The sequence below is a fragment of the Podarcis filfolensis genome (assembly GCF_964270895.1).
Source record: "Podarcis filfolensis genome assembly, chromosome: 2".
Lineage (NCBI taxonomy): Eukaryota > Metazoa > Chordata > Lepidosauria > Squamata > Lacertidae > Podarcis > Podarcis filfolensis.
In genome coordinates this window covers 123,220,490-123,232,691 of record NC_139605.1, presented here as the reverse complement: position 1 = coordinate 123,232,691, position 12,202 = coordinate 123,220,490, and the positions used below count along the sequence as shown (strand labels likewise).

Genomic DNA, 12,202 nt, shown 5'->3' with positions numbered 1-12,202 from the left:
GCAGATTGTGGGAATTCTTCCCATGAACTCTCCACTGTTTGGTGTCTCCCTTCCAGGCAGTGCTGTTCTGGGAAGGAGCTGGTGGATGCGCTGCTCAGCACAGAGTTTTCTGTACAGACGCGCAGTCAGGCCCTTGGACTCTGCCAGGTGCTGGTGGACGAAGGAGTCTTGGCTCATGGTGAGACAACCAGAGGAAAGAAGGGGGGTCATGACAGTCTCAGGATCCCGCTGCTCGTTAGGCACTGCTCACGGTGCTACCTAACCAAGCCGGTCCATGTCAGAGCACTTTTGTTTTTTGCCCTGCTGTTTCCCCCAGCAAAACCCAATCTGAACTGCTGAATCGACGCAAACAGCAGTTTGGGTTTTGTGCAGATTGCTCTTTGCTCCGATTCAGCAGAAGAGAGCAGGTTTCCACAGGGAAAGCCTTGGGGGGCACTGAATTTTGGCATTGCGCAGGGCACTGCTGATATTTGAGACCCCAAGGTCTGCCACTGGAGAAGGGGCTGGATTGGGTGCTCTCCAAGGACCCCTCACCCTCTGTTTCTTTGTGTGCCCACTGGTCTTACCCAGCAGCTGTAATGCCACTTTGTACTCCTTCACTGTCCAGATAGCTGCCTGTCACAGGGAGAAAGGGAAAGCTATAAGAGGTGACGCAACTGGGAGCAGATATGCTGGCAGGGGGCTCTTCACATCTTCTGTTGGCTTCTTCTAAGGGCAGGGAAGCTGTGACCTTCCGGTAGCTGATGACTACAGCTCCCATCAGCCCCAGTCAACATAGCCAGCAATCAGGGGTGATGGGAGGTGTCGTCCAATAGTTCCCTGAGGACCACAGGTTCCCTCCCCATCCCCCTGTGCTCTCTTACTCTCATCCTGCTTTCACCCGCCTTCCCTGTGCAGTGCGGCAGGAGAGCTATTTCCAGGACCGCGACACCCAGTTCTTCCGCTTCGTGGCCCTGGAGCCAAGCGCTGAAGACCGGGATGGGGAGGAGCTCCTGGAGGCACTGGCATTGCTCACCCAACTGGGCCCCACCGCCTTGCTCACCACCATCTTGCACAAACCGTGAGTGTGAGGACTGAGCTATAGTGTGGCAGGAAGTGTGGAAGGTTTAAGGCTTTGCTGCTGGTAGAAGAGCAAAGCCATTTCTGTTTATTAGTGAATGAAAGTGCCGGTGGATAGATGATAGATAGAAAGAAATGTATATATTGTTTCCTTGATTATTTCATTCGCTTTATTTAAATCCTGCCTTTCTAGGGACTCATCCACACTTTTGCTTGACCTGTATTTTGATGCTGTTCTTTGCTGATTAATTCCCCTGGGTCTGAGAGCTTTTCTCGTTGTTCGCAGTTATGCTTTACAAAAATCCAATATTACGTGCTGAATTGACACAGGGTTAAGGAAAACCTCTCTTTGGATTTTATGCACATCTGATAAGATCTGATTCAGCAAGTGATTGGCCCCTGTGAGAACAGGATACTGGATTACATAGCCCATTGGCCTGTTCTAGCAGGCTCTTCCTAACTTTAAAAGTGAATTTCTCGTCCTCATTATTGTAGCCAAGTTACCTGGCGTCTGGCCCTCATGCCGGAGGATAGGATGGAGGTTAAGGACGTCCTGTTGCTGCATTGGTAGTTTGCTCTCTTCCTTGCCCTTCCCCATGATCAGAAGAAGCAAGGAGGTTTATGCCATGAATTTACATCCTTCGCTTTGAAGGAGTCAGGGTAATGCTCACTGTCTTGGGGATGAGGATGCGGTGGTGGTGAGTGCTGTAAAGTGACAGGAGAACCTGACATATGTGTGCCTTACCTGGTCACTCTCCCCCAGCCCTGGCCAGCGCACAGATGAGGAGCTTGCACTGATCTTTGAGGAGCTGCTGCACATCAAAGCTGTCGCCCATCTCTCCAGTTCTGTAAGTAACGGTCAGATTCTGCCTCATTTGGCCCATCTTTAATTTGAATGCCATGAGTAATGGATGGCTAGGAATGGAAACCAATGGGATGGCCAAACAAATCCCCCCCCCCCCCGCTGCCGCCATTAGCTATTCCATTTGATAGGATGAACCTATCTAGCAGATTTGTCCTATTTCCACCTGGTTGCTTCCTTTCATTTGTCAGTCACTTCAAACCTGCCCACCTGCTGCCTGAGCCTGCGTCAGACTGGATCCATCTCCTATACAGATGTAGGGGTGGAAAATACACGCACGTTAGGAGGGGGGGTGTTTGCTGTTCACTCTACCTGTCTTACACTAGATGTAAAGAATTTATGATGCTACTTTTAGAATTGGCACCTGTCAAGTTTTCTAAATACTTCAGTTTGCTTATTTGCTCTGCTCACATACTTCCAACACACGCACACACACAGAGAGCCATTGCATCAAGTGTCCCCTTTTCTTCAGTTCTGAACTCAGGATGCTTGAGTGACTTAATGGACTGTATTTGATGGGTGATTTAGAGGAGGGGAGCTGTGCCAATTTGAACATGCAAAGCAGTCTAAGCACAGTCCAGAAATCAAAAACGAAAGAATGGCAGCTGGCTGTTAAGTCCACAAATAAGATTAGGTGGTGAGAAGTTCACCACCACCAGGGGCATCTGGTAACCAGAACTTTGTCATCAAGCATTATTAGCAAAATTTGACAAATATAGCACTGTATGTTGCTGTTAAGAAATATGCATCACTACATTTTTTTTTGTTGACTATAATTTAGTATACATAAATGAGCTTCTAGGTGGACTTCTCTTTAAGAACCACCCAGATTACAGAGGAGTATAGCTATTAACTAGTATGAATAGTATGTAGTAATCAGAACTGTGCTGACCCAAGTGTGGATGTTCCCTCCCTAGAAGCCTTTATGCATGTGTACCTTCCATGAACTTGCTTCCTGCTTGGCCAACCAGTGGCGGAGCTTCATGCTCTGGCATTGGGGGTGGAGAGCAGGCGGGAGCGTGGCTGGCGTGCATCCTGGGGGCATGGCACACTGCCTGCGGGGGCATGGCGCCCAGCATGGGGGGGCAGCCGCAGTGGCACCCCACCAGGATCACGCTGCCGGGGTGGTGCACTCCTCCCCCGCGCCCCTCTTCCTCTGTCAGTGTGGCCAACACCTTTAATCACCAAAGTTATGTTCTGCCTCGGCTGTTTGTGCAAGTGGTTTTCAAGGGCAAGCTCACTGCTTGTCTCCCTCCTGCCACAGGTGAAGAGGGAACTGGCTGCTGTCCTGCTGTTCGAATCCCATGCAAAGGCTGGAACTGTGTGTGAGTAACTGGCTGGCAATGGTTTAGTCACTTTCAGCCTAGCTCTTCTCTTGACTTCCTGCAAGCATGCCCATAGCTCAGTCTGAGGGCCATGGTTTCATCTCTGTGACCTCCTTGGGGCCACATGGCAGGGGTGGGTGGTGCCCGAGGCAAAAGTGGTCAGAGCAAGGAATGTCAAATTTACCTTTGTGCAAAGAGCTATTTTCTACACACACACTTTTCTCCCTTCCACCCAGCTATCAAGGTGGATCATCAGAGTTGAAGGACACATTTCAACCAGGAAAACACTATCAAGGAGCAGTATCTTGCAGCCACTATAAGTTGGCTTGTTTATTTATTTCACAATATTTATACACTTCTTGATTGTAGTTAAGCCTCAGCACAGTTTACGAAAAAGAGCAAAACAATAAAATTGTCAATGAAAAGCAACAATTTAAAACCTCCAAAAAATAATTAAAACCGATGATAAGCTAAATACCAGAGTAAGATATGTCAGCATTCTACCTGTCTTGATAGGCTTGCCTGTCAAGGCACTGAAAAAGAGTCCAGTGAAGGCTCCTGCCTGCTGTCATTAGGCAGGGAGTTCCAATGTGGGATGCTGCCACACTAAGGCATCAATTCATTACAAATGTGGATTGAGTATTGATTATGTGGCACCTGTAACAGTACCAATCTACAGATGGAAGCAGTTGAGGGGGGGTTAAGGGGGGCAAGACGATCGCATAGGTAAACTGGTCCAAACTGTTAAGGGCTTTATATAGTAATAATAACACTTTGAACTTGACCTGGTAGCAAATCAGCAACCAGGGCAGGTCTCTGAGCAGAAGTTTTATATCCAGATCAGGCACAAGGAAAGTCCCACAGGGAGTGCATTGCAGTAGTCTTTGGAATGGGGATGGGTCTTGTGTGTTGTTGCTGTGCCATCATCCCAGTGACTTTTGAGAGGGTCAAATGTGACACACAGCAATCTTCTACCCTGCGCAATTCAGGAGGAAAACTTCCTATCTATCTATCCTCCTCCTTTCCAATTCCCTGTGGCAGCTCTTTTAAAGGCTCCCTTGAGAACCTGTTCTTCTTGCTTTGCCCACTTGTTCCTGTGCCCCCCACCCTAGTCCAAGCTGATCATTTCCTCCTTTGCCTCTAACATGTTGCCTGCACTTCTTTCCCTGCCCTGCTGTGACCGCCAGATGTTTCAGACTATAATTCCCATTGGCTCCAGTCAGCATGGCCGTTCTGGCTGGGGCAGATAGGAGCTGTAGTCCCAAACACATTGGGGAAGGCTGGTCTGTGCCCTTGGGCACTCATCTTGCATGTGTCTCAAAGCATAAGTCCCATAGCACTGATGCGAAGGATTTTCCCCCTCCAGTGTTCAGCCAAGGGGACAAGGGCACCTCCTGGTACATCATCTGGAAGGGATCAGTCAACGTTGTCACACATGACAAGGTTTGTATGTTTAATCTCTGTAGACTTCACATGGAAAGGGTCAGCTTGGGGTTAAGTTCGGTGTGTGTGTAGGAAATTTTATATCCACATCTGGACTAAGAGAAATCTATTTACGTAGATGTTTCTTGTCATATATTGATGCTTTTAGATCAGATTACATTTATATACAATATAATGTACTTATTTGTCCCAAAGTTTCACGATAGTATGAACACCTTGCTTGTCATATTTAATATGCAGATCCGGCTCTCCCTCTGGTGTTCTTTTTAAAAATAACTCAATCAGTCAACATACCTTTGGGGGAGGACTGTGGTTCACATATCTACCTACAGTGGTACCTCAGGTTACATACGCTTCAGGTTACATACGGTTCAGGTTACACACTCCACTAACTCAGAAATAGTGCTTCAGGTTAAGAACTTTGCTTCAGGATAAGAACAGAAATCGGGCTCCAGCGGTGCGGCGGCAGCAGGAGGCCCCCATTAGCTAAAGTGGTGCTTCAGGTTAAGAACAGTTTCAGGTTAAGAACAGACCTCCAGAACAAATTAAGTACCGGTACTTAACCCAAGGTACCACTGTATATACATACATAATTTTATTTCATCATCATCATAGACTTTTATTGCACTAGCCATAGGCCATGGCATCATTCAAAAAAATAACAAAAGGAAAAACAGCAATAACCATAAAATCATCAGGCACTACACATACAATATAAACCAAGGTCACAACTACTAAGATTGTTTGTTGCATAAAATAGAATAGCAGAAGATTCTCTAGTAAAATGTGCCAAATTAAATATCCGAATCCCCATTGCAGTTGACTGCTATTTTACCTAGTTCTTTCCTCCCGATCTTCTTAGCTGCCAAAGCATAGAATGCTACTTTACAAATTACAAAGTCACATAATTTTACTTGTATGCCACCTTTCCATGGTTAAAACCATTCTCAAGGCAGCTTGAAACATGGAGAAAAATATGTAATCACAAACATATCAAAAATAGTCATAAACAACAAATAAAACATCCAAAAGTACACAGCCAAGTAGAAATGAATTCCACATAAATTGTAAGATCTAAAATAAAAAAATATCAGTAGCAGCAACAATCCCCACCCCCACTGCCCAAACCCCCAAACAATGCCCAGCCTATGAGTCAGCAGCCCCAGCTTTAGCAAGAGTGCATGTGTTGCACCCAAAAAGTCCCAAGTTGAGTCTGGAAAGGACACCTGCATGAAACCCTGAAGAGCTCCTGCCCACCAGGAGTGGCTGCCCTGAGACGTAGATGCTTTGCCAGTCAGAGAACAAAAATAAGCCTATTGCGAGGGGTGGTGGTGACAGCAGCGAGGGGAGGGGACATAAGGGAGAATTGGTGAGTGGCCTTGGTATTCAGTTGCCCTCAGCAGGGTCCCCCATATTTGCCATGGTAATGTCCCTTGGAGCAGTAACGGACGTGGCGCACTCACTTTTCAGGGCTTAGTGTCCACTCTGCACGAGGGTGATGACTTTGGGCAGCTGGCGCTGGTGAACGATGCCCCCCGTGCAGCCACCATCATCCTCCGTGAAGACAGCTGCCACTTTCTGCGTGTGGACAAACGGGACTTCAATCGCATCCTCAAGGTGGGCCAGGAGTTGGGTCACACATGGAGGCTGGGGTCCTTCCATTCTCTGACAGTTTTCAGCCCTCAATAGAGTTTGCCCTGAAGGAATTTTGTCTCAAATGTAAGGAATTTGAGGGCATTAAGGGATCAGGAGGCAGCAATAAATGAAGTTACCAGCAGTTTCTCCAGGACTTCTGCCACTCAGGTGCCTGAATGTTCTCCTTTCCTCTGTACACTAAGCTCCTTGCTTTGAAGTCCCTCCGTCCCACCTGCAAAGCCTGGTTGTTTATTATCCTGTCCTTTCCAGAAGCAGCCTTGCTTTCCCTTAGGCACCTTCAGCTTCTCCCCTGCGCAGGGATCCATTGTGAAGGGCAGGTTGCAAATGACCTTCTGTCCATAAACAAGTTACTCTGTTTCAACTGGGCATTTGCCCACTCCTGGCTGGTCTTCCTCCGCATGCTTCCATTTTATCAGTGTAATGCAAAATGTATGCATATAGGAATTGTCTGCAAAGCCTTCTTTTAATTATGTCCAGCTGTGAAGCAAGCTGACTCCCCCTATTCATTCACCCAGACTGAAAAATAAGCTTCAGATATGATTTACTTACACGTGGTCTTGCATTGGTTCTCAACTACAGCAGCAGTAAAAACTATGCAGGTAAAATACTTATATTTACAGTAAAAACAGCTTCAGACATATGCCTGTTACTGGAACAAGCAGAGGGCATGTCTGCCCTCATGACTTGACGAAGGAAGAGAGAGGGAGGAGGAAAGAGGAAATTCTGTATGTTCCTTGTCCCCCAGAAGAGGAGGGGGAAATGACATCACACAGAGCCCCCTCTACCCATTAAATTTCTATGGTCTGAGTCTTTGCCTATCAGCAATACAGCTCTGTGGTTATTTGCCCCTCAACTTACTAACAAGCAAGAAAATGCATTGTTGGATTTGACTGCAATCTCTCACAGCAGATATAGCATAGAACTAGAATCCTAGGCCTCTTTCCCTGCTTTACACCATTATGAAATTAGTTGTGTGGCAGAGTGAGCAGACTGGGCTGAGCACTTTGACTTCAGGTGGAGGAGCTGCATGAGGCTAGTATCTTGATGTGATACCCAACATGGAATTCAGAAGTGTACAACTCACTGATTTTCTGCCTTAAAGGAGGCCCATTAGGATAGCATCTGAGGATGTCATTGGCCTAGGGCCAATGGCTGTTGTCCAGCTCCAGTGTAGACGTGCCCGAAGCATGGCAATGCAACCCAGTTCACTAGCTTATGCTTTCCTGTCTAGGATGTTGAAGCCAACACTCTGCGGCTGAAGGAACATGGGAAGGTGGTGCTTGTTCTGGAGAAGAATTTGCAAGGCAGCAGCTCCAGTCACCTTCCTGGGACTCCAGGGAGCAGTAGGTACTGCGGTCTGGCCCCCTTCGCTTCCCTGCTCCCTCCTAGAGGCAGAAATAGCTTCTGTCTGATGCTCCCACAAGCTCTTTCTGCTTGTTTTTCTTGCCTTCCCCACAAAACAGGGCTGGGTGTCAAGAAACCTGCACTTCCTACTCCTGGAAGTGTTTTGTAGGCAGCTGCAGAAGCAGCTCGTCCCAACTGCCATGGTGCTTTTTCCAGAGGATCTTAATGTAGCATTGCTGTTGGATTCCACATGAAATAGAATCAGAGAGAACATTTGGAGTTTTCCTGATGCCAAAACATTGGGGCTCCCCACTCCCCCCACAGGAAGATGTATTTAAATTTCCATCTGCTTCTGTAAGATCCACTGGGCAAGTATGGTAGTTGTCGATAGTGTAGTTCTTCTGCATGCTTCGTTGCTCATGTGCAACCTTAAGGCTACAAAATATACGATACTGTACAACTGTGGGCACAAAATTTGGACAGGAGATCATCACTCATTGCTTGTGTGGTAATTCTAGACTACAAAACCTATTCTGTAATGTGGTTGTGAGCAAAATATTCATATGCCAAACTTGGGTTGTTGTTTTTCCCCAAAATCAGCTAATGATATGGGAAGGGGGAGCATTTGCTGCTTAGGTGCATCGCTTGCTTCTGGTTTCCACCTCATTGTCATGCTATCTGAGAAGTTCATGCTTTCCTCTCCTGTTCAGGTACTCAGTGATGTCTGGGACCCCTGAAAAAATACTTGATTATCTGCTGGAAACCATGCGTCCAGACTCTACGCTCTCTGACCCCGTAGGTAAGTCGAGGGCCACTTAAAGAGAAGGGTTAGTTAATACACCGGAGAAAACCCCATGCCAGTCATTGGTTCATAGGCCAATTTAGAGCTAAGAACTGGGGAAAGAAGTTTGAACAGAGGGGCATCTACACAGGCACATCCCTTTGTATTTGTGGAGTTGTCGTCTCCCTTGAAGTGTACAGGGCAATGTGTGTACACTGGAACAATGCGCATGGGACTATTTGTCAGGTTACAGGAGTTTAAATGCAGATCATCTAGGAGATCATCTAGCCCTTGTAATAATGTTTCACCATGCTTCTCTGCCATCTCTGTAGACACCTTCCTTGGAGATTTCCTTCTGACACATGATGTGTTCATGCCAACACCGCAGCTGTGCAGAGCTCTGCTCCAACAATATCCTTTGTGGTTTGTTTCTCTGCTGGATCATACAGCCCTAGTCAGCAAGCAGTTCTGTTTGGAAGGCCACTTTAGAGGCCCAGTTTGGTGGGCTGCTGGCAAGCTGTTCCCTGTGCATGCCTGCCTTGCCTCTGGGATGCTAAATAGCAGTGTTGGGAAGGAGACTTTGGGGGCCAGATTTGGCCCAGGGGCTGCTGCTGCTCATCCTTGCACTAGAGAGATCCCAGGTGTATGCTCCATACATCTCTAGTGTCCCAGGTTAAGAATGAAAGTGGCTTCGTCTGAACAGCATACGTTTTAATCAGGGCTGTAAATTCTAGTTGATTAATTGGCTAGGTTAACCAATTAATAAACTTTAGTTTGACTAAAAGGGCATCTCAGATTAAGGGAGCAAAAATTGTAAATCATGACTAATTTGTCTCATTGATTTACGCTTTAAGCAGCAGCTGGCGGCTGGGTTTAGCTGCCATTTTTAGGACTCCGACCAGAGCGCACTTAGCCTAAGACCCCCTAAAACCTAGAGCCGGGCCTGGTCCATGGGGGCCCTTGCATACGGCTGTGTTTCTGTGTCTCCTTGACTGCTGTTCACCTTTCATTCGGAACCGTCGGAGGGCACCGAACAGGACAAAGCTGCCTACATCCTGGGCAAAAGGCAGAAGATCCTGTGGCTGGTGAACCAGTGGGTCTTGCTCTATGGGCGCCTGCTGCAGGCAGAATCCAGCTCTGTGGCCCTTTTGCAGGTAACAAGATGGGAGCAGGGAGCAGTGCTAGAGGTGCAACACAAAGAGAGGATAAAAGTCGACTTGGGTTAGTGGGAGGCTGTTGCTTGCTTGGCATGAGATTGCATCTGCAGGAGGCTGGTCTGCTCCTTCTTGTTCTGTAGCAACCAGCCTGGCTGCTTCTGCTCATCAGCTCTGGCTGTTCTCTTGCAGAGCCTGTCTGAGTGTGCAGCCCAGGATGCTCGTCTGGGCCCCCTGCTTAGGGAACAGATGCAGGATCGCCGGAGGAACCGAGTGTGAGTCTTCTACTCTGCCCCAGTTTGTGTTTGCGAGGATCTGGGTATGTGCGGGGAAGATGAGGCAAAAAAGAATGGCAAAATACCTAGTTTCCTCAGGGCAAGTCTTAATGTCTGTAATGTGATTTGATATGTTATGATATATCAAAATACACATGTGGATGATTGTAGGGTTACCTTATTTCCTGATTTAGGAAGCATGTTAGAGCAGCCTTCAGATGTGCAGCTACTCAGTCAATCAGACCAAAGTTGGTCTGTAAGAGCTCTTCTTACCTGGTAGGTGCTGACCCCATCAGGTGATTGATGGTGGTTTCGGAAGACTCTGTGATGACACGAACACATCTGAAGGGAACTCTGACCTTCTGAGAGGCTCACTTCTGCAGACACTTTGCCCTTCCATCTCGGTGTGGGGAGAGGTCTACTAATCACAACGATGGCTATGTTTGACCTCCAGTACAACTCAGTGCCAGTCTCTGGGAACAAGAAGCAGGAGAGAGGCGTATTGTGTTCGAGTCCTGCTTGTGGGCTTCTCAGCAGCATCTGTGTGGCCACTTAGAGAACAGGAGGCTGGACTAGATGAGCCTTTGGTCTGACCCAGCAGGTGTCTTTTGTTCTGAGAGGTGAAGGGGAGAAGCAAGGTCAGATAAAATATGGACAAAATGTGTTCCTTAACCCCCACCCCGCCCCACGGTCATTCCTTCTCTACACTAGGTGAGTTACTTTAAATGGGTGGGAGAGGTCTGATGTTTGGTTGCACCTGGGGGGCCTCAATATCTTACTGGTCTCTTTCATTGCTGTAATTGAGCGGTTGCTGCTTTGCTACAGAGTCTGTTTCTTGCACTTCCTGCAAATGCAGTCTGCAAGAGCTGAGCCAACATGAATAGCTGTTGAGATCTGATAATATTCCCTCTTTGTTGTTGTTTTTTTAAAAAAAATTATTCAATTTTACATTTAACGTTTGCATTCACATGTACAAATAGGATTCTCTGAATCCCTAGATTTCCCTCCCCCCTCATGGGTTCCATAGTTATTCTTTTCCAACTGCATCGTATAATGTTCTCCATATTTCCTTAAAACTCAGCTGTTACCATAGTTCTTGTTACATTGCAAGTGTTTTTAAAATCCTGCCAATGTTTTAAATTGTTTACAGTGTTATTTTTGAATGTTGAATGTGCTTCGGGTTGAGTGCGTTCAAGTTGCGCTCCGTGGCAACCCGGAAGTAATGGAGTGCGTTACTTCCGGGTTTCACCGCTCGCGACCCATGCACGCGCAGACATGCCATCACGCCATCGTGCCGTCGCGTCTTGCGTTTCGTTCGGGATGTGAATGGGGCTCTGGAACGGATCCCGTTCGCATCCCGAGGTACCACTGTATTTGTCATCAACCATACCCCTAAATATTTTACATTTTTTAAATTAACAGTTCTGTTTTTTGTTGTAAATCTTTTTTGTATTGTTCTGTCACATTTTTTACCAACATTTTCATTTTGTTTTTATTTAACTTAAAACCTGCTACTTGGCCAAACTCAGAAATTCTATCTAAGACCCTTGGTATACTTACCATCGGGTCTTCAACTGTTATCACAAGGTCATCCGCAAATGCTTTCAGTTTACATGCTTTGCACCCAGCTGCCATTATACCTTTTATTCCTTCATCTGATCTTATACATCTCGCCAGGGTTTCCAAACCTAGAATAAACATTAATGGTGACGGGGTCCCTCTTTCCTCTTTGGACAGGTTAGAAAATGGCAGCAACTGTGCATCTCCGAAGCTTCAGGTAAAGTACAAGTCCTTTGCCAGAGAATCAACAGTTCTTCGCTAAAGGGAGCTGCAGCTGCAAACAACGCACAGCAGACGAACATGCTTAATTATTTTCATTTGAAAAGGCGGCTCCCTCCCCTCCACTAATTTGAAATATTTTTGTCAGAAATAAAGCAGAACTCAAGTTAGGCGACACTCAAGAAAAGACAGTGGACAGACAAGAATCCTGTTATTCCATTCCATGGCACCAGCGGCAGGAGCAGAGGAATTATCCAAAACTCTCCTCTTTTCAGTTTTAGGCAACTTGCTTGGTTATGTATTTCTCAAAATAATGAGGTCTAGAAATGTGAAAATAAAATCTAGGATGGAGCCATCTCATTTGCCCAGCAGAATAAAAAGCAAGATCCAAAAATCACAGCCTTGCATGTCAGAAGGATTCTGGTCTCTATGTAGCCATCAGATGGGGCCTGTTTGCTTCACCCTCAAGGTTTGGGCTAGCTCCGTAGTTGGTAAGCATGTGCCACACCCAAGGAGTGACAGTT

The 12,202-nt window shown here is 46.7% G+C and overlaps 1 protein-coding gene and 1 long non-coding RNA gene across 4 annotated transcripts in view; one reads left to right on the top strand and one right to left on the bottom strand.

The window, feature by feature from the left end:
* The window catches only part of RAPGEF3 (Rap guanine nucleotide exchange factor 3), a 54,424-nt gene that overhangs the window by 30,839 nt on the left and 11,383 nt on the right, over positions 1-12,202 (top strand). For 2 of the 3 annotated variants that reach the window (XM_083599758.1, XM_083599757.1), the window contains 12 exons: positions 5-178; positions 898-1,060; positions 1,823-1,907; positions 3,186-3,246; positions 4,613-4,689; positions 6,160-6,306; positions 7,577-7,692; positions 8,400-8,488; positions 8,803-8,881; positions 9,474-9,624; positions 9,817-9,899; positions 11,637-11,676. In XM_083599758.1, the coding sequence (XP_083455884.1) occupies positions 5-178; positions 898-1,060; positions 1,823-1,907; positions 3,186-3,246; positions 4,613-4,689; positions 6,160-6,306; positions 7,577-7,692; positions 8,400-8,488; positions 8,803-8,881; positions 9,474-9,624; positions 9,817-9,899; positions 11,637-11,676 (1,265 nt within the window). The remainder of the gene's footprint in view (positions 1-4; positions 179-897; positions 1,061-1,822; positions 1,908-3,185; positions 3,247-4,612; positions 4,690-6,159; positions 6,307-7,576; positions 7,693-8,399; positions 8,489-8,802; positions 8,882-9,473; positions 9,625-9,816; positions 9,900-11,636; positions 11,677-12,202) is intronic. The other variant, XM_083599759.1, reaches the window with a different exon arrangement.
* LOC310756164 lies at positions 4,967-6,152 on the bottom strand. The gene is made up of 2 exons (XR_014544738.1): positions 5,263-6,152; positions 4,967-5,011 (listed from the first exon to the last, which is right to left on the bottom strand). It is a non-coding gene; the product is annotated as an uncharacterized lncRNA (long non-coding RNA).